The following is a 20,899-nucleotide window of genomic DNA, read 5'->3' as shown; positions in this document are numbered from 1 at the left end:
CGATTTTTCACAAAAAATTTCGCAAAAGAGAACAACCAAGGTGTCCACGAATTCCCACCTCCTTGGAGCATCCCCAATCCAATACTCTATTTTTACTTCTATTTCTTCATTTGAGAGTAGCAAAATAACGTATTTTTTAAAAACGTGATTTTGAAGGAAAACCAACTCCAACCCAATTCTATATTCTACCTCCATTTTTCAAAATATATTCACTCCATCTCTCTAACATTCATTATTTTTACTCCGAAATTCCGATTGGTATTTGTCAAAATTTACAAAAAATATTCAACATTGATATTCTTTTAAAGGTATAATGAAAATATTTCGATTGATACAATTGTTATAGGAAATAAATGTACAACTACTCATTTGATGAATGAAATATGAATAGTAAAATGGAGAACATCCTCGATAAGTTTTTGACCTCCATCATCCCAAATGGTGTGAAACTTACCTCCAAAATATGGAGAAATAAAGGAATACAGTATGGTCTGGAGATGCCCTCAAACATCCAAGTCTACCTCCGGAAGTTATCCCTCTTCCCCTACTTTCACAAAAAAACCTTTTGTAAAAAACCTGAAATGTGGTGTAAAGCCAGAAAGGGATACTCTTCACACTAAAAGCACCAAAAGAGTAGCCAACACAATTACCAAGCAACACAGATACAAGCAGAGAAACAACTATACACAACTAGTGCAAATCCTTGACATCGTGTATCAGTTGCGTATATAGATGAATCTCGTAGGACTAATCCACCTCAAAATCCATACCCGGTCCATCCTTCCGTTGACAAAATGCAACATTTTCGGCACACATGGCTTCTTGCGATTTCTGAAGACTTCTGGCAGTTTAGCTAGATTCAGACCGGTTATGGCAGAAAATCCCTTATTCCCAGAACCATACCTACAGTCTATAGACATACTAGTAGAACCACCACTCATAGTCTCATACAAAAGCCCTACCAACTTCCATCTCCCAATGGTATTATGTTTCCAACCTAAATCTATTACTCCGATAACCGAATTTCCTCCCCCAACGAGGTTTCAGTTAAACACAGATACGAGTCCCCAACCATCTTGGCATCTGCATTTTTTTCTTTTATAGGGCTCTGCCCATCAGCAGCTTGGCTTTTGCCTTTGTGTTTAATTTGGTCCATAGGACCTTTGATGGGGTGGATTGGAAGAACCTCCAAGTTGAAGAGCATGAGATTGTTCCCGTTGTAGCATCGGCCTCAGGGGATGGTACTGTGAAATCATACTTTATGACGATTTTTGAACAATCATATGCATATGAGAGATGCTACTTTTGAGTTTTGAGGTATACAGATGCAACTTCTTTGAAAACCTCAGTTGACCAAAAACATGTCATAATTCAGTTATTCCTTTCACCAGCCTATGTCATGAAGCTCACCTTAAGTTTGCATTCTCTCGGAAAATAATACCTTCAGGCTTCAGGTGACCTTCACCAAAGTTGATAGACTTCAAGGTGAAATCAATTCGCTTCATCTTCTGCCACCTGAAAAGAGAATAAGAGTATTTCTGCAGCAGGAACAAACATCAAATTACCAGATGATAGGATGCCAATGGGCATGAACTTCCCAGCCTTCTGATAGCTTAAGTAAAAGGGACTCCATACAAGGAATTTGAAGCTGACTGTCAAGAAGATTATCATCTGATGTTTTAGTCGTGATGGCATCCATATTCAGCAAATCAACGATAATTTTATTATGACTTTTAAGCTAACTAGGACTTGTAAAGCAGCAGAAACAAAACATTAGTGCTAGTTGTTGACATGGGCGACCCATCACCTCCCAGAAACCAAGGTATCCTATTGGCCTGCCTTATAATTCAAAAGTTCCACTTTTCCTATCACATATGCACCACACTCACATAATGTCGCACAACCACGTGGACAGAAATAAACACATTTTCTTTGGGGCAAATAAAGGGATCGACAGAGTGACGGCATCAATCAATCGTTAGTGTCATCAGGATCAAGTTAACATACATAAAAGGCAACACACTGCTATGTGTTTCCACAAACATTAAATGAGCTAAACCTAAACCACATCTCAACTATATAAAGGTCGATTAAGAACTCACAAGATCGGAAAGCCAACTGTCACTCTTTCGAAGCTGACAGCACATCTAGAAGCCAACTGCTAATTCTTTATTTCTGTAGCAATAGAATAAGATGATAATATGGCAGCTCCAATAATGGACAACTAGTGTATCTCTGCTGTCGCATTGACCCCAACCGAGATATTAATGAGAACTAATTAGCTCATTCATGAGCTGCTATCTATAATTTTTGTGTCCAACTTGATCAGCTGTTTGTACGACTCTTTGATACAATTCTAGGGCAAGTAGTCAGTCAGAAAACTTAATATGTACGAGTTGAGAATGCAATAAAGGATCAACTGCAGCTGGCTATACAGATTTGAAGGGTTCTTGAATTTACAACTCTTCAAATCTTCATTATTCATACTAATGCACTTGTCAATGAGTCAACTACAAATCCACAAATCAATCACTCAATACATCAGGGATTCTACATTTTCAGATCTGCTGAAAATTTGCGAGGTCCACCATCTCCTTAGTGTCTTGCTCACCCCTGCCCTCATAAATAGGGCTTGGGCTTACGGGTAGTCTTTATCAATGGTGAGGGTGACATCAATCTCAAGGATAATTGATGGGGGTCAAATGACTCATAAGTTGAACAATCACAATAAACCAGAAGAAAAATAGCAGAAAGTAAAGAAGAGGTCACCCAGTAATGTTTCCTCGTCTTCAAAAGTCGTCCTCTCTATAACCTTATATCCCAATAAATTTAGATCCAAAAGGACAAGAAAACCTAACCGAAAACAAGAATGAAATTTTATAACCTTCATAGTTACCAGATACCGAAACATTTCCCATGCTTTCAATATGAAGAGCAACAACGTCTGTTTTACAGCTCGTGGCTGGAGAAAATCTGACAACTAGAGCTTAAAATTCAACTGAGCACGGAATAACGCTACATTCTCCGGAACAATAACACAGATCTCAGCTAAGATGAATAACTTTTCTCAGATAAAATGCTCTCAGTAAATGATGGAACCTTGTGCCAACTGAGATTCATGTCATAACAGCTATTAAACAGAAGATAATTCACTGCCAGAAACCATAGTCCTGAAGCAGCATTCAATACTGCACCTCAAAAGTGCAAAGTCAACGACCCAAAGTCATTAGGAATTTTCTTTTGCTCTTTTTTCTTTTTCTTTTTTTGACCAGTCTTTTGCTCTTCCATTGACAAGGATTTGCCTGAGAAATATCACATGCTGCTCGAAAGTCACTCTGGGAGATCAATGTTTTATCTGAGGGTTCGAGTTTCTTGGTGTAGAAAGCATGAAGATATTGGCATTGCTGAATAACTACGAGTTATCTAAAGCAGTGAACTTAGCAGGAAAAGTATTTGTGACTCCCAGTCGGAGACTGGAACATGTTCAATGCTGTTAAATTATGTTCAACTGGGGGTGGATTTGTTTTCAAATATAGCTCATTACTGCTTAGAGCATCCACAATATAATAATCAAAACCAAAAGGTTGCTAAAGTTAGCAATGTTTGCTCAAAAAAGTGCTCACATTGTAATAACCAAACTTAGCAACCTCTTAGCAACTCATCAAATTTTGACCTTTGAATAACCAAACTTAACAACTTTTACCAATAACCAAAACTCAATAACCAAACCCAATAACCAAATTCATAACTAAAAAATTAAAAAACACCTCACATTAGAATCGTCTAATCGAGACGAATAATTTGGTGTGGTCGGGTGCGTGATTGGAACTCGTTTGCAATTGGACATAGGTGCATTACGTATTGTGGGGGGGTTTTTTATAAAGATACAAAAATAACCAATGTGGAGATCAAATTTGTTAGGTTTGATTATGAACTAAATGGATAATCAAATGCTGACGTGGCACATTTTGATTATCGATTTTGATTATTCTCATTGTGGATGCTCTTATAGATCAGAAAGAAAATCTAACACTTTAAGCTCCTCCATGTCTGTTTATTCAATAAACACCACAAGAAGTGATGATACTACGTGATGCTGGTTACAAACAAATAAAAGCATTGGATGATCCTGCTTGTGTGAGAAGCATACCATTGAACAGAATATGGACGCCTCCAACGGAAACCAATAAAAGATTCGGGCAACGAACGATGATAGCTGGCAACTGAGTAAGCTAGTTCTTACTCCGTTTAAGCAAACTAATTCATCCACCACATAACATTACAGCCAAGTAAAAGAAACAAAAAGTATACAGAATACAAATAGGTACGAGTATTTACTTATCGTCAAAACATGGGTATAAGCTTTCTATAGCACAGGAAATCAAGATTGACAAATTTCCACTGGACATTGTGCAAAAGGCCCTCAATCCATCACTATTTACTTATGCAAAACTCGCCCTCTTCTGACTTGGTCCCTCCCTCCAATGGGGGCCAGTGTCATAGTCACCACCTTGAAACCTCGAGCTTTTGTACCTTGATGGGTACTGATGAGAACCCTCCCTCTTCCGGAACCCACTATTTGTGGCTCCCCAAGCTCCACCGACTCTTCTGGAATCCAAATGTTTTGGCTCATTGTTTTGACTCCCCCACGGCTGCTTCCAAACCCAGTTTTTGTCCGCACAATCTCCCCATCCTCCTCCTTTTCCAAGACCATTGCCACGACTTAACGTCTGTGCCCAAGGATTGTCACCACTTCTTTTCCTTGACTCATACATATTGGTCTGCAAAGTGCCCCAACCCCGAGAATTGTTTCCAGAAGAGCCCCATCCTTTCTCCTTCATGGGTCCATCATTTTGACAGCCGTGCTCCCAAGGATTGTAATTTTTTGACTGCTCATCGGAGGCTTGCCCCTGGTTCCAACCCCACGGCTTAACCCCAGTACTTCCCCATCCACTATCCTTCACTGCTCCATTATCCTGAGTATAGCTCTGCTCCCAAGGAGCATTATTTAAATTCCTTGATTCGATAGTAGAGCCTTCCCACTGATTCCAACCTTTGGTTATGTTCTCCAAAGCTACAGTACCCTTCAGATCACTACCTTCCCAAGGATTGTCACCATTACTAAGATTGGTATTCCATCCGACACCAAGGACAAAAACTGAGTTCTGCGCACTTTGGTCAGCAGTCTCCTCCTTTTCATATTTTCCTCCTTCATCAGGATTAAAGTACTCGCGATCCAAGTCAGATACTAGTTCAGAATCAATATGTGGATTCCAATCGATTTTAGCAATATACATATAGGGATCAGGCAGAGGAATGTCACATGGAAGACCATTAATTGCCGCCCAAAACCGTTCTTTTGCATTGTTGAATGCTTCTTCAGCAGCAGAATCCCTCCACTTCACTACATCATCATAGCAGTGCATATACTGTTTCGCAACCAAAACCTTCTTCCATGGAATTGACCCCACTACTGAACAATACCGCTTTTCCCATGACGGTACACTGTTTTGCCAACCTCCTGAAAGGGGAAAAAAGATTCAACAGCTACAAGTCAGGATTCAAAAAAACCACTGAGAACCATTTTGTCAAACTTGACATAAAAGGGAAAAAAAACTCTTCCGCGGACAAGGCACAGGTAATGCCTATAACTTAGAAGAGTCTTTAACAGCCGAAGAGTTTTAATTTAACAAAAAAACACAGATCAAGAAAGCTATGTTGCAAATATTCTTCTCAACGTGCAAAGTACTTCTTTGGGGACTCAAACATCTTTGAAAATTCAACTTGATCGTTTAGGAACTACCTCCTTTATGATGATTCTGCAACATCGTTACTCATATGAGTGAAGCACCCATGTCAACAATCATTTTACCCTACAAAGAAAATCTGAAGGAGGACTACCTTACTATACTTCTGGTTCCATTTTTGCTTCAAAACAGTGAGCAACATCATTTGCCCGATAAATAGAATGAGGAACTCCAAACAGCATTTAATTGTCACTATGCCAGGATTTGAACTCCAAACAGCCCCATGTATGCTAGCCACACATGCTTTTGATACACTTATCTATCAACAAGGCTGAGCTTTTTTATGCACCAGGTCTCAACAGAATACTCTTCAAGGAAAAAGCTGAACTTTCTCATTGAGTTTGGAAACACTCACTTAAATACAACAGAAACACAATTCAAACTCAAGATACACTGCTAGCTTGAGACTTGACTTGATGCAGATACTTGAAGTCGACCGTAAAATATGGGTTATACGCAAGTGCATTCAATGTCATTCATACACTGGGCCTACATTGGTTCGGTCCATAGAGAGCTTACTCACGCCGCATTATTCAATGGCTTGTGCACTAGGGGCGCTCCATGTATAGTAGAGAGTAGTCAAATGAACACCCTAGGTTTTATCTTCCATTTGTATATAGAGGCAAAGTATTAACTCCACCAAAATTTGAACACTTTAGCCAAAGCTTTTGAACACTCAATGGAACCGACCTCAAACTCTGCACACAAGTCCACCACAGTTGATCCAGTTTTTACTTCTAATCATACATTCATACCAAGCTCAGTGCCATACAGTGGTTTTCAATCATAACTCCCGTGGTTAATAGTGAATTTCATGTATATGCACAGATTTTGTGGAGAGAGAAAAAAACGGGTGTAAATATACAGGAATACTCTTTTAGTGTGACTCTTTTAATAGAGAGTGCAAAACAGAACCCAAAACTATACTGATTAAGGTCCAACAAATGGGTTGGAGAATGTCAAAAATGTAAAAGTGCATTCAGATGCGTGAAAAGTATATTGGAAGTTTTAGATATTAAGTCATTATTTGCATCTTATTCACCGCCTGGCCTTTTGTTAGCATGACCTTATTTTAATAAGAATTATTCTGATCTCCGCCCAAAGGGTGTAGGACAATAGGTAAAAGATGCATTGATATCCGGTAAATGTGTATTGATATTTGTGAAAGTGTATTAATATCCGTGAGGACCATGAGATATGTATTGATATCCGAACTTGTTTAGAGTTATTGGCATATTATCCTCCGCCTAGTGGACGGAGGTTAGCAAGACCGTTTTAATAATGTTGTTTCACTTTCTCCTTTGGTTCTCAATGTTCCCCTCCCCAACACATACTGACAATCTTAATTCTTACCTCTTTTTTTTTTTTTTTTGGCTCTGATACAATCTTACCTCTTTCACTCCCGATTAAACCCAAATCATTCCTAAGTGACCAAGCCTTCTATAAATTTTGTGAACACAGAATACTAGACAATGTAAAGCCCTAAAATGTTGAACCTAGGTAAACAACCCCTTCCGCATTACTGATTTCACTAAAAAAGGCAATCTTTTCATTTGCCAACACGAAAGCACAAACGAATCGAGAGATAATTCAATTTTTATAATTCAATTTTTTTCCCGTGGCTGACGAGTTCCAAAATTAAATTTGACAAACAATCCATTAACATAAATACTATAGTACATCTTTCCACAACAACTCAAGTAGGCATCTAAAACCCTACTATCCCCTCTATTTACATGACAGTTGACAAATCCTAATTCAGGAGGCGCATGTACGTATCTAACTGCATACATCTATGCATAAACAGGTAGGAAAGAAAGAGATCAAAAGGGAAAGAAAGAGATCAAACAGAATAGAAAGGTTTAGCGTGAGGAGATACCTGAAGATTCAGATTCGATATCGTAATGAAGCATTGAAGGCTCCACAGGTTCTTTGTAGTACGTTTTGCGGTGTACCCATCTCCGATTCCATTTACCCATTTCGACAAATATATAAACAGACAGAGAGAGAGAGAGAGAGACTAGAGAGAGAGAGAGAGAGATTGAAGAGAAATCAGACAAAATATCGTGGCAATCGCAGGACAAAAGCGTACTATCTAGAGAGAGAGAGAGAGAGAGAGAGCGAGAGAGGGGGGGGAGGGGGGTTTCAGACCCAGAAGAAGAACAAGAAGCTACGAGTGGAATGGAAAACGCAGAATTTATAGCAGCACCCTCGGAGTTGGGACAAGAAGGGGTTCTGAGTGGACGGAGTTTCTATTTGCAAGTACAAAATTTCTAGATACTCCTTTTCAGAACTTCTACTGGTTAGTTTTTTTTTTTTTTTTTCTGCAATAATATCTACCCAAACTACCTTCTTACCGAACACTTCTCGATCATTCCTCTCTCATATATGGATGGATGGAGCTAACTCCACAATCAAATATGTGGGGCCGACACATATATAAGAGAATAGTGGCCGGTAGGAGTGTATCTAGTATTCTTCTTTTTTACACTAACTAAAATTTAATAATTGGTATTTTTGTAATTTGTGGAAAAAATAAATTTCTCACATGTATGGATGTATTTTAGGGGGGCTGGAAAAGAAACAACATAAACACCGCTCAAAATAATAGCCAATGTATTTCGAAAAGCCAATGTGACATATCAATGCGGTTCTGAAAGTTTTGTAAGAAGTTACAAAACTAAAAATCCATTAATATCTTGAAATTTGTAAAAAAAAAAAAAAATTCTCATTTTGCGAATCAGATAATCTTTTTGAGGCAAAGATAACATCATATATACACGATGAACTTATTTTTATAATCGTATGTGGAGATATTTACAATGTACAAATTTGTTACAAAAGAATGCGGAACCTATTTTTTCGAATCCAACCTTTCGTCCGCTCGCTAATCTAGCCAGACTTGATGCTATAGTAAAACAAAATTTGGAGTCATATCTTTTAGGGAAAATTACTCAAATGATTCCTATAGTTTGGTCCCTTTAATTTTAATTGGCTCGATTTTAACCCTGCAGTTTTGATTTTGTGCCATTTAAGTACAATCACTAGCTTCGATTTCCTCCTACTAACGAAACCAATTGTGCAAAATGCACTTGACCCCGTGTAATTTGCACTTGGTATAAAATTTTCATTATTCATTTAGAAACTCCAACACAACCCATGGTGATTTTATATATTAAAGTGCATCGTTACATGCATTAATGACAAGTTATTTATTCTACTTTTGTTAGTTTTGAGTCAAATATTTTTTGAATTATTTACCACCATATCAAAAGCTCACAAAACCATGAAAGGGTGCTAACAAAGAACTATATACTATAGTTTATATATACATACATATTTATATCTATATTGTATTATTTTTTCATTAGTGAACCTTTTTTAGGATTTTGGACATAATTTTTTACTTTTTTCATTCCTCTTGTTGATACTATTAATAACCTAAAAAAATTGGATTAAGGAAAATTAATCAGAACAAAAAATGAATGTTGATAGTTTGAGATTTAATTAGGTTGATAAGATATTCAATTAATATTGTCTTATATATACACACACACACACACCGGGGATCCAATGAGGGATCCCGCACGGTGCTACCGTATGGGACGCCCATTTTCCGATGATCCGAGCCGCTCAAAGTGTGCAGAATGTGATTTTATGGGTACCCGCGTGAAATCAGCAAAAAAAATGATCGGGAATGGCTTGATCAGAGCAGTTTTTTACTGAACTGTTCAATAAAAAACTGTTCGAATCAAGCCCTTCATGGTCATTTTTTTTGCTGATTTCTCGCGAGTATCCTTAAAATCATGTTCTAATCACTTTGAGTGGCTCGGATCATCGAAATTTTCTCAGAAAAAGAGAGTCCAGCACGGTGGCACCGTGCGGGATCCCATAACGGGATCCCTTATGGGATCCGGACTGATATATATATGTTCCTACATGTGTGGATGGGGGAGAAAAGACAAAAAAAAAAAATAGTTAAGAAGGATAATATCGTCTTTTATATGCAGTATTAATGGGGTTTTTTTTTAAATAAGCATTAACAAATGAAATGTGCACTTTTAGTACATAAATCACATTGGGTCATGCGCTAGTTTTTAAAATGACAAGGGGTTAATTCACACAAACTCAAATCACAAGGGTTCAAAGTGTAGTTTCTACAATTAGTTCTGTTAGTAGGAGCAAATGGAAGTTATCAATTGTACTTGATTGGCACAAAATTGTAACTGCAGGTAGGGCTGCAAACGAGTCAAACCGAGCCGAGCTTTACGTTGTTCAAGCTTGTTTATTAAGTTTTTAACGAACATGAGCTCGAGCTGAGCAGGCCTTGGCTTGACTCGAGCTCGAGCTTATTCACAAACCTTAACGAACCAACGAAAAATGTATATATATCCTCGCATAGGCCTAATACAACCAAAAATATTTTGATTGTGAAAGTATAATTCTTTCATTTTCCTATGGAGTGGGGGTATACTGGTGTACGTGTGATCTCGCTTCCCTTGGTTGACTGGAAAGTGAAAACGGAAAAAACAAATTATAAAATAACAATAAAAATCCTAAACTTAAGTATATATACCCCGGCTCGCGAGCCGACTCGAGCCGAGCTTATCCTAGCTTGAGCTCGGCTCGTTTACAAAACGAGTTGAAAAAATTGGCTCGAGCTTGTTCGTTTAACTTCCGAGCCGAGCTTGAACGAGCCACTAATGAGTCGAGCTCGCGAGCGGCTCGATTCGTTTGCAGCCCTAACTGCAGGGTTAAAATCGAGCCAATTAAAAATAGAAAGACCAAAATGACACAAATACCAAATTACAGGGACCATTTGAGTAATTTGCCCTATCTTTTACTATGACCAAATTCAATAAGATTAATTAAATCAGGGTCCTAAATGCTACTAGTAGTAGTTTTCATCCAAATTTATCACCTTTTAATTAGACCTGGGTAACAGGTCGGGTCGGGGCGTGTTCATGTCAGTCGGGTTCGTGTCACAAATCACCAAATCCGAACCCGACCCATTTTAGAATTCGTGTTTATCGAGTCGTGTCATTTTTCGTGTTTCATGTCAGAAATGCTTAACCCTAACCCGTTAATTTCGTGTCCGGTTCGTGTCGTGTTATTATGTTCGTTGCCCAACTCTATATAGAATTACAGATATACCATATATTATATATATATGTTTGTGTTAATGGATGACACAGATTAGTAATCGGTGTTGGCCGTGTCAATTTCGTGTCTTGTAGTGTTCAACCAGAACCCCGACCCATTTAGAATTCGTGTTCTCGAGTCATGTCATTTTCATGTTCCGTATCAGAAATGTTCAACCCTAACTCGCTAATTTCGTGTTTAGTTCGTGTCGTGTTATCGTATTTCGTGTCCGTTGTTTGGCTCTACTTTTAATGAAAGAAGACAAAAAGTCCCTTTAAAATTTGACAAAATGAAATTCCAAGTCGGCCCATACCCGCACTGATCTTCAAAGAAATTTCTGGAGACAAATGGGTTTCCTGCCAAAAATGTGGTCTTAAAAGCCCATATCAACGAAGCTCAATCCCAACCCAAACTCCAGCCCATTTGAAAACGGCGAAGCAGCTTATACATGTGGCAGTGGCCCATTTCAATCAGGAGTGTGTAACAACAAAAGCACGAAAACTAAAACTAGGGGTGAAAATGGACCAGATTGATTCGGTTTTATAGTAAAACAAGAACCAAACTACTACTTACGGATTATGAATGTGGAAAATCAAACCAACTCACAAAAGGAATAGAACCAAACCAATCCATACTATTAGACTACGGTTCGATTTCGGTTTCGAACCACGGTTTACTTGAAACTTAGTTATCATCCTAGTAAACTATTTCAAGTACTCAAAATTGCGAAAATAAATAATTAAGAATTAGTTTTCATTTATAGAAATATATGAAAATTTATGAATTAATTGAGCCGTGGAATCACTATTCACTGAATGGAGTATTACATTATATCATATGCTTTTAGTGTAGGAATGGGTTGTGATTTATAAAAGTTTATATATATTAAATAATTTTGGCTATAATTGAATACTGAATAGGACGGTGGATTAAATATATTAGTAATTTAGAAAATTAGTTGACTAACTCATATACAGTTTGGATTAGTTTGGAACCGAAACTATTAACGTAAATCCACATACCAAACCATTTAATACGGTTTCTAATTTTTTTAAACCGGAACCAAACCACACTACTAAAAAACCAAACCATTCAGTTAAAATTGGTTTGGACTGAATTTGCGGTTTGACGGATTTTTTGCTCACACCTAACTAAAACACAAATCCAATCTACCCTAAACATGTGAAAAGCATTTGTAAATTGCAATGCCCCATTGTAGATTCTTAAGCCTTGGCTCAGTTGGCGTGATCCCAAGCCTTCCTCAGTGGAGGCGGGAGTTCGAACCCCACAAGGGATGTGGGAGGAGTTTAGGATTATGGACAACCTCTAAACCCTCGGTGAACTAACTTTACTAACCCCCTTAAGGTAGACACACAGGGTAGATCCTATGGTACACACCCCTTATTAGGGGGTGTACCATACACACCATGATTTTAAACCCTTGAATTTAATCCGGACCACCCATTTATTAAATCAATTAATAAAATAAAAAAATGGCTTAGCAGGTAATAGGTTATTCTCTCTTCCTTGACTCTCTCTCTCCCTCATTTGTAAAATATTGCACATTATATAACATAACCATAATTGTTATGACAACATAAAAAATCGGTATTTTTTTTACCACAATGTGTCGTACCAAAAGAACATTTAGAATTGTGCATTCAATATACTTGATATAAATCCAATTTCTCTATTGTAACTGAATGTACGGTTGACTTGCAACCGCGACACAATAATGACGATCAAAACCATTGATTTCGTTATATTTGTTGATTAAATAATCCACGTAATTTTTTTGGCTCGGTAGGGTTTATAAAGCCCTTTCATCGGCACCCGAATTCAATAGTAAAAGGATTTTTTTTGTCTGATTAAGGGTCTAATGATAAGCGATTAACTTCATTCTTGTATCTGGATACATTAAATTTTTTCGATTACACAGTTGTCGATATTTAATTTTGGTGACAATGTTGAATAACGTATGACTTGATATTCTAACAGTTATGATCGACCATTCTAAAAATATACTCGCTAACGACGTTTAGTTATGGTATGGTATTTTGCTGGTTATAATTATCGTTAAATGAATATTCTGATTGAATTTTTTTATACGACACGTTGTGAGTATGAAAACGTTAATTTATGGTGTTGTCATAACAAATTTGGTTATATTACTGAACTTATGGTTTGATATTTTGTTGATTATAACTATCGTTAACTGAATATTCCGATTGAATTTTTTTCGTACGACACGTTGTGGGTATGAAAACGTCAATTTATGGTATTGTCATAACAAATTTGGTTAAATTACTGAATTTGTGGTATGGTATTTTGCTAATTATAACTATCGTTAATTGAACATTTCGATTGAATTTTTTTATATGACACATTGCGGGTATGCAAACGTCAACTTATGGTGTTGTCATAACAAATTTGGTTATATTATTGAATTTGTGATATTTTGGTCTTGTTACGGAATATTTTAATCAATTTCCTTTGCTATGACAGTTGTGGGCATGAAAATGCCAAATTATGGTATTGTCATAACAATTATGGTTTGTTGTATAATTTGTAGTATTTAAATATGTTTTCTTTTGATACGACACGTTGTGGTAAGAAAATGACAAATGAAAATTTTAGGTATTGTCATAACAAATTTGGTTATTTTATTGAATTTGTTGTATTTTACACATGTATTTTATTTGGGTATAAGAATTATTGATTCTGGTACGACATATTTTGATTTTGTTATGGAATATCATACGTGTCAAAGAATTTTTGGTACGACTCATTGTGGTAAGATAATGTCAATTTATGGTGTTGTCATAAGATTTGTGAGTAGCATTATTTAATTTGTGATATTGTACACATATATTTGGTTGGGGTACAAGTATTATGGTTTCTGGTATATATAAATAATTATGGTTACATAATAACAATATTTTTTAACTATGGGTAACCTGCTAATGACTTGTTCAACAGGTAAATTGTAAAATAGAAGTCGTAACTAGCATAAAAGATATGCATTAGAAATCAAAAGTCGTCATAATGAAAATCACAAATTGTTATAATTTAGACATACGATATACCCTGTGTACCATAACTTCGTCTAGACACATAAGCATAAATGTGGGCCCAATTTTGTGGGCTAAGAATTTGTTAATTTGTGAGTCGAATGGTACTCCAATGAACTCCCTAAATTCAATTTCTATGAGTCCTAGAGTTTGTTTAGGCATAAAAAAAAAAAAAGTGGCCGGGCCCCATTCCCTCTCTATATCTTCTCTTCACTTCCAAGTCACTCCTAAACTATAAGCACACCAATTAGAAGTCAACCTAGAGAGCCAACCTTAGGAGCCACTCAAGGGAGTCCATTGAAGGGCGCGCACTAAATGAAGAAATATTTTACTATCTTTGCTCATGTCACCTAGCTAGGTGCCTAATTAGAAGCAGCCCAATGAACAGCATCCACCATATCTTGCTTGGGGAGTAAGAGATAAGTGACAAAAATGATTTCTAAGGATCGAGTGACTGGCTACATGTTGCATGGTTGGAGAGAGAGAGAGAGAGAGAGAGAGAGAGAGAGAGAGAGAGAGAGAGAGATGATGATGATGATGACAATGAGTTGTGTAACTTCTCGTGTTTGTATTTTAGGAATGATAAGTTTGTGAAAGGACAACAGAAGAACTAGGTCCCTCAACAGCTGTCCTTCCATTCTTACAACCTAAGGTTGCTTTGTATCTTCTCTTCATTCTCTGGCCTATTGCACGCTAGGAGTTCCCCACTTACTTCAATATATAATAGGTCTCTCTTTCTCCTTCCCTTTTCTGTTTGTTGCAGAATTTCAATCTATTTGTGATTGTATAAAGAAAGAAGCCTTTACATTGTTTGTCAATGGGGGAGAAGTCACATGATATCAGCAGCAGAGTTAGGTGCATCAATATTAGGTCTATCATGCATTGGTCGAAGACCCGAACATGATTTTTGGTACGGTTAATGTCCTTGACCAACTCTAAAAACTACCATTTTTCATTGTCAAAATAGGTTTGGAAGAGGTCCACCAATGCCCCCAACATGACTACTTCGTCCCTATAAGGGATCGGAGAGGATTGTCTTCTTGTCAGAGTCATGGGCTATTTTTCAACTTAATCTAGTAGGTGACCCGTTTGGCCCATTAGCCCATTCGATGAATTGGAATATGTATTTTTTGCCCAGTTTGGTATTATTGCTTTTCTCTTATACAAAGGGCTATTACGGGACATAAGGTTTCCACTCTAGAGTGGTATAATAATATGACTCTTCTTATCTTCATTTGTGCACCCAACACTCTTTGTGGACTGCCATTGCATGCCATTTGGCTCCATGTTACAATTATACCAAGGGTCGTTTAGTACTTCCATTTCCAACAAGCATATGAACATGTCACTCACAGTTGAAGCAAACAAATGAATGTTGAAAAAGTAGAGGTCCCATGAGGCAGTAAAGTCTCTTCTCCAGTACCTTAAAAAGGCCATGAGTTTGAATTACTCTCTCTGCCCATATCCCACTGGCCACTGCCATTTTGGCCTCACCCACGTGCTGAGCAGGTGCCCCTGACCATGACGAACATGAGAGACATGAATTATTCAACACATGAAAAAAATTTGATTTCTACACTCCCCTAATTGATGCACACACTCCATTTTTCGTCTTTTAGCGAGGAAATTTACGAAATAGTCCCTGTATGCATACGCTTTTTACAAATTCGAGGGACTTGTTCCGTAAATTCACCTGCTAAAAGACGAAAAAAGAGTATTTGCATCAATTAGGAGAGTGTAGAAATCAATTTCCAAAAAGATACCCTCTTTGATTTTTGCGTCTGGTGATAGTTATTGGTGAACCATTTTGTGGTTGTTGGGAGATTTCAGTCCTTCGAGAATTTTTTTTCCTGCTTTTGACCTCAACCTTTGGTGAGAGTTTCTTACGTACCACATTCATTTATAAAACAGTGGCTCTAATAAGCTTTCTAATGGGGGTGATTCTTGTTTTGTTCACAAGTTTTCTGAAACTGGGTAAAGATTCTTTTTCAAACCTGCTTCCATTTCGAGTCGAGAGATAGACAAATAGACACGTCCCATTGCACTAATCGGAGGTGTTCTGATTGTATATTCGGTTGAAGATTTGTCTCAAATATCCATCTCAGATACACTTGGATTGAGAGAGATTGAGCAGATTGGCTCCAATTGATTAGAGGATTGGCACAAGCCCTCTTTTTGGACTTTGAGCATCCAAGTTGGAAAAGCATGCTTGATGAATAGCTCATTGATTCCCTTTCCAAGTTGGAAAAGCATGTTTGATGAATAGCTCATTGATTCCCTTTCTCTCATATCTATATCTGTGCCTTTGTACAGAGCAAGGTGTGGCAAAATCAGAGAAAGAAAGTTTTCGGTTTATATTTAGGGGAGTGTTTGTAAAATTCTCCCCGGGCTTAAAATTCGGCTTCTAAAGGATGCAGGCAGTAGCCGAATCACGTACATCTCATCTCTCTGTGTTTTTTTGTACGCGTGTGCTATGTCTAGAGATGCATCCAATGTTAGATGTTCATATGCCGTAGATTCATTGAGTTACAGTCCCAATTCTTTCCCAATTGTTCAAGGTTTTGAAAATGGGATTAGGATACCATTGTCTCTCTCTTATTCTTTCAGTGGCATGATTCTAATGTTTCTAATGTCGTTTGTAGATTCGGAAAACTTACCAAGAATATCGACATTTGCTCCGATGAAGTAATGGTCCAGGGGTATGATTCTAATGTTTCTAATGTCGTTCGCAGATACGGAAAACTTTCCAAGAATATCGGCATTTGCTCCCATGAAGTAATGGTCCTATGGCAAAGAAGAGCTGGTTTACTCAACTAAAGAGGTTCTTCAATCCAGATACACGTTCTAAACAAGAAAAGGTAAGTTAACAGGTCATTTGGATTGTGAGGAAAGAGAGGGTTGTGGTTTCTCACCTTATCTCACCTGAAGTGATAAGATTTGGAGAGAAACAAGATAAACCAATAAAGACTCATCTTTTTTCTTTATTTCTCATCATTTTCATTTATCCAAATATAAGTGATGGGGATTCTCCTTTCTTTTCTTTTAGTTGGAGAAGAGAAGGAGATGGGTTTTTGGAAGGGTGAAGATAAAAAGATTGGCCTCAGTTTCAGCACCAATATCACAGTCAAGGGAAAGACCAGACAATGGAGCAGAAGAGGAGCAGAGGCATCATGACACAACTGTGGATATTGCAACTGCTGTTTCTGCTGAGGTTGTCTCAGTCACTGGCGTCCCTCAATCCGTGCATCAGTGTGGGGAAACTGCAGATTTTCTAGCCGTTGATGTCAAAAAAAACCCACCTCGATCAACACAACGATGTGAGAGGAAGGTTTTAGACCTCGCAGCCACCAGAATTCAAACCGCCTTTCGGGGTTATCTTGTGAGTTTTTGTTCAACGCTTGTGATAATCAGTAGTCCATTTTGTAGTCCATAACATTGAAGATGTGTTTGTATCTTGGTTTTGTGGGGGATAAGAAATGATACTCTTAACATAACAAAATTCGTATCTTTTCCCCTCTGGGAAACTCATCTACGAATCCATTATCCAAACACACTCCTTCCAGTTTTTCAAAGTGATGCAGAAAAAAAAAGGAATCACCAGCCGGCACAACATTGAATTATTTTTCCCCCAATGGATATAGTACTTGCCTTTCGTTTCATATTACCTTGTCAATATCACAGGCTAGAAAAGCTTTAAGCGCATTAAAGGGACTAGTGAGGCTTCAAGCGATTATCAGAGGCCGAGCTGTGAGACGGCAGGCCATCACTGCCCTTAAGTGCTTGCAGTCCGTTGTAACAATCCAGTCCCAGGTCTGTGCAAGGAGGTTTCAAATGGTGGAAGGCACTAGGAATTCTCATGAGAATAAAAATGTGCAAGATTTCAAAGACAAGGTAATAGTAAATCGTAAACTGCAAATATAGTCCAACAGGTTACTTAGTCCAACAATTTAGTGGCCTCATTTCCAATAAGTGGTAAAATATTCGAATTTGCAGATTGAATCAGATAGGGATAGAAGGTGGGATGATAGCCTCCTGTCAAAAGATGATGCAAAAGCCATATTCTTGAGTAAAAGAGAGGCTGCTATCAAGAGGGAACGGATAAAGGAATACACGTTGAGTCATCGAGTAAGTGGATTGCGTGTTTGGCATCGTTCTTGTTTCCTGTTTTCGTATCATGAAAAAACTCGTCCTTTTCGATATATGTCATTTCTTTTTCCTTTCTGGAAACACCTAAAAGTGGTACTGGTACGGTGAAAGAAAAGAAGGGAGAAAACAAACATGGTATCAAACAATCGTGTCATTGAAATCTAGTTTCTCCAATAGTTGTTTACTAGTTATCAATGGTTATCAGAGATCGACAGAATCAGAAAACAAGGTCGATGGAAGGTGGAGATATTGGTTAGACCAATGGGTGGATACACAACTGTCCAAGAACTCAGACACAGCTTTCCCTTCCAATGTCAGAATCAGAGAGGAATATGGGGCAAAACTCAAACCAAGAAATTCCCACAGGCCTCATCACATAGAAGATTTTGAATTGGATCCTCCAATATCCATTCAAAGAAGATCATTTCACCACAAGAAACAGAACTCCGTTGGAAACGACACCGGTTTTCCTAGCTCTCCTATCGTGCCAACTTACATGGCTGCAACCGAATCAGCCAAGGCCAAGCTGCGGTCAATGAGCTCGCCGAGGCTGAGGAGAGTGAACTTTGATGCTTATTCTGAGTCCAATTCTCCATACAAGCACAAGCTCTCTCCCAAATCTTCTATCAACAGTGAAGTGACAAGCAGCAGCAGGGTCAACGACTGCAACTTCAGCGGCGTTGAACAGATCTCTCCATGCTTGAAGGGTTTTCCTCGACCGGTTAAATCAAACAGAAGTTTGAAGGATCTCAGCTTTGATTCAGAATGCTCGTTTCCGAATTGGGCTCGAAATGGCTCCTCCAGATGAACTTCAAGGGGTGGTGCAATTCTACTCTCTCTCCCTATATATTAACATACTGGTGCTTGTGTATAATTCTTGCACTGGTGTTATGATTTGCAGTACTATTCATGTACTATTATTTTTGCATTGCTTATACTACGGATATATAAATGTTTATAGTATGTCATTATACTTCATATAGTATTCGGTTGGAGAATATTTCGATACTTAGAAATATGGTGGAATTTAACTAGGAATACTTCTGTGACCTGAATCTAACTTATATTAGATTGAATGGTCTAGATATCTTTTTTCTTTGGAAGGATTACTTGCGTTTGTGTGCACATCGACAAATGTTGAGAATCCAGGTGCAGACATGATTTTGGGCAGTGATTTACTCAGTCTCCTAGCTAGCAAGATCAAGTAGAACATGTTGATTTTGTTTCCCAAATCTTTGCTTGGACCAGCATTCTTCGAAATTCTTGCTCTTTCATCTTTATCCTTTGCTCTCTTGGAGTTTGGAAGCATATAGCATCATCGCAAACGAATCAACTGCCCCTAGAAAGACACCATTTCTTGTTTCACTAAAAACTAGTGATTCCATGACAGTATCAGTGGCAAATGCATCCCAACTCTCGGTACATTCAGTATTTGTCAAGTTTTGGTAGTAGCAAAGTAGCCGATTGTCACTCGTCGACAACAGAACTTCACCATCTTTCCTAAATCCCATTAGACCAGGATTCTGCAACTCCGTATTCTTTCATCACCCATATGCCACAAGAACCACCAAATATTTTCCTAAGATCCAGTAATCTTGGACATCAAATAAAATGGTATGCAGAAAGCAGCAAACATGGTTTTCAATACGTACATGCGATTTTTCAAAAATCTCAAGAGAATATGCTTTCTTCTTTTTTCTCTGAATCAGATTTCCAGATAAAGAAATCACTACCATGGATTTCGAAATCAGTGAAGGGATTCAAAATGAAAAACACAGAAGTTTGAGGAGAGAGAGAGTCCAAAAGTGTAACAGTTAAGCACAGAGAAGTCTGGAAGTTTGTCCCACATTGAGTAGGGGATAAAAGAGGAGAGAGAACGGTGTATAAAAGCCAAGGCCCAACGAGGGATCAAGCATACCTTTCTCGGCCTTTTGGCTAAGATCAAGTGTAGTATCTGTTCTTATCAGTTTAATATCTGATACGTGGGCCATTGGCTCACATGATATTAAATTAATTTTTTAAGGGGGAGAGCTCATCACGGTAGCTTGCTATCGGGGTTTCTCACGCGTCGCCTTGGCGTTGCACTACAGCCTCGGCCCGGCGTACCCCACCCAAATCTAGTCTTAACGTATTATTAACTTCCGCTCCAAAGTTGGCTGGCCTGTCATTAATGGTTGGGCCAAAACTCACAGTCATTGTGTAAATTCAGCCTAGATTAATTAAGTTCTAATTAATGGGAATGAAATTTCAATATAAAGACAAAAAAGTTCAAATGGATTATTAATAATCTCAAATTAGGCCATAGTTTGACGCATTTTAAGACTCTATGCACATTTTTTTTTTCCACCGAAAGTTCAAATTATTCTATAAACTCGTATTCAAATATTACGAGTACTGATTTTGATTTTGAATATTTGGACTTGAAAGCATGAAATGAGACTTAAATGTCTATTTTAGAGACTTTAGTTCGGAGTTTTGAAGAACTAAAGCAAGGTTGGGGAATGCTCTATAACCAGTAAAAAGATGTGACCTTGTTTCTTTTGAGGTTTCAAAATTTTTGGGCACGATCTTCGAAATCAAAACGAAAATCAAAGTATTTGTCAAGTGGAAGCACTAGACCTTCGTTAGTGGGTTATACTCCAGCTTTAATTGCTGGGCCCAAGGCCTGCTTTTTGCAAACTTAAATTGGGCCACAGTCCCACAAGGTCCTATGACATGTCGAAAGTGCAATAT

At 37.9% G+C, this 20,899-nt stretch overlaps 2 protein-coding genes and 1 non-coding gene across 11 annotated transcripts; 2 read left to right on the top strand and 1 right to left on the bottom strand.

The window, feature by feature from the left end:
- Window positions 1-4,179: 4,179 nt before the first annotated feature.
- On the bottom strand, window positions 4,180-8,090 carry LOC131334718 (uncharacterized). 2 transcript variants are annotated; one of them, XM_058369906.1, is made up of 2 exons: window positions 7,687-8,090; window positions 4,180-5,521 (listed from the first exon to the last, which is right to left on the bottom strand). In XM_058369906.1, the coding sequence occupies exons 1-2, from the start codon at window positions 7,784-7,786 to the stop codon at window positions 4,443-4,445; spliced, it is 1,179 nt and encodes a 392-aa protein (XP_058225889.1). In that variant the 5' UTR covers window positions 7,787-8,090; the 3' UTR covers window positions 4,180-4,442. The 2 variants fall into 2 exon arrangements, with proteins under 2 accessions (XP_058225889.1, XP_058225890.1); XM_058369907.1 differs by lacking the exon at window positions 7,687-8,090 and adding an exon at window positions 5,902-6,528.
- A 7,682-nt stretch (window positions 8,091-15,772) lies between these two features.
- LOC131334715 (protein IQ-DOMAIN 11) lies at window positions 15,773-19,166 on the top strand. Of its 8 annotated transcripts, none has more exons than XM_058369900.1 (6): window positions 15,773-15,892; window positions 16,753-16,878; window positions 17,067-17,399; window positions 17,702-17,911; window positions 18,014-18,145; window positions 18,372-19,166. In XM_058369900.1, exons 2-6 carry the CDS (start codon window positions 16,807-16,809, stop codon window positions 18,972-18,974), a joined length of 1,350 nt encoding a protein of 449 aa, XP_058225883.1. In that variant the 5' UTR covers window positions 15,773-15,892; window positions 16,753-16,806; the 3' UTR covers window positions 18,975-19,166. The 8 variants fall into 8 exon arrangements, with proteins under 8 accessions (XP_058225883.1, XP_058225887.1, XP_058225884.1 ...); XM_058369904.1 differs by having other exon boundaries at window positions 15,824-15,907; XM_058369901.1 differs by having other exon boundaries at window positions 15,834-16,453.
- Window positions 19,167-20,080: 914 nt separating this feature from the next.
- On the top strand, window positions 20,081-20,277 carry LOC131334914 (U2 spliceosomal RNA). The gene has a single exon (XR_009202318.1). It is a non-coding gene; the product is annotated as a U2 spliceosomal RNA (small nuclear RNA).
- Window positions 20,278-20,899: the final 622 nt, after the last annotated feature.

This window comes from Rhododendron vialii, chromosome 7a (assembly GCF_030253575.1).
Source record: "Rhododendron vialii isolate Sample 1 chromosome 7a, ASM3025357v1".
Classification (NCBI taxonomy): Eukaryota; Viridiplantae; Streptophyta; class Magnoliopsida; order Ericales; family Ericaceae; genus Rhododendron; species Rhododendron vialii.
Note: the sequence above shows the minus strand (reverse complement) of the source record. Positions and strands in the feature narration are given on the sequence as shown.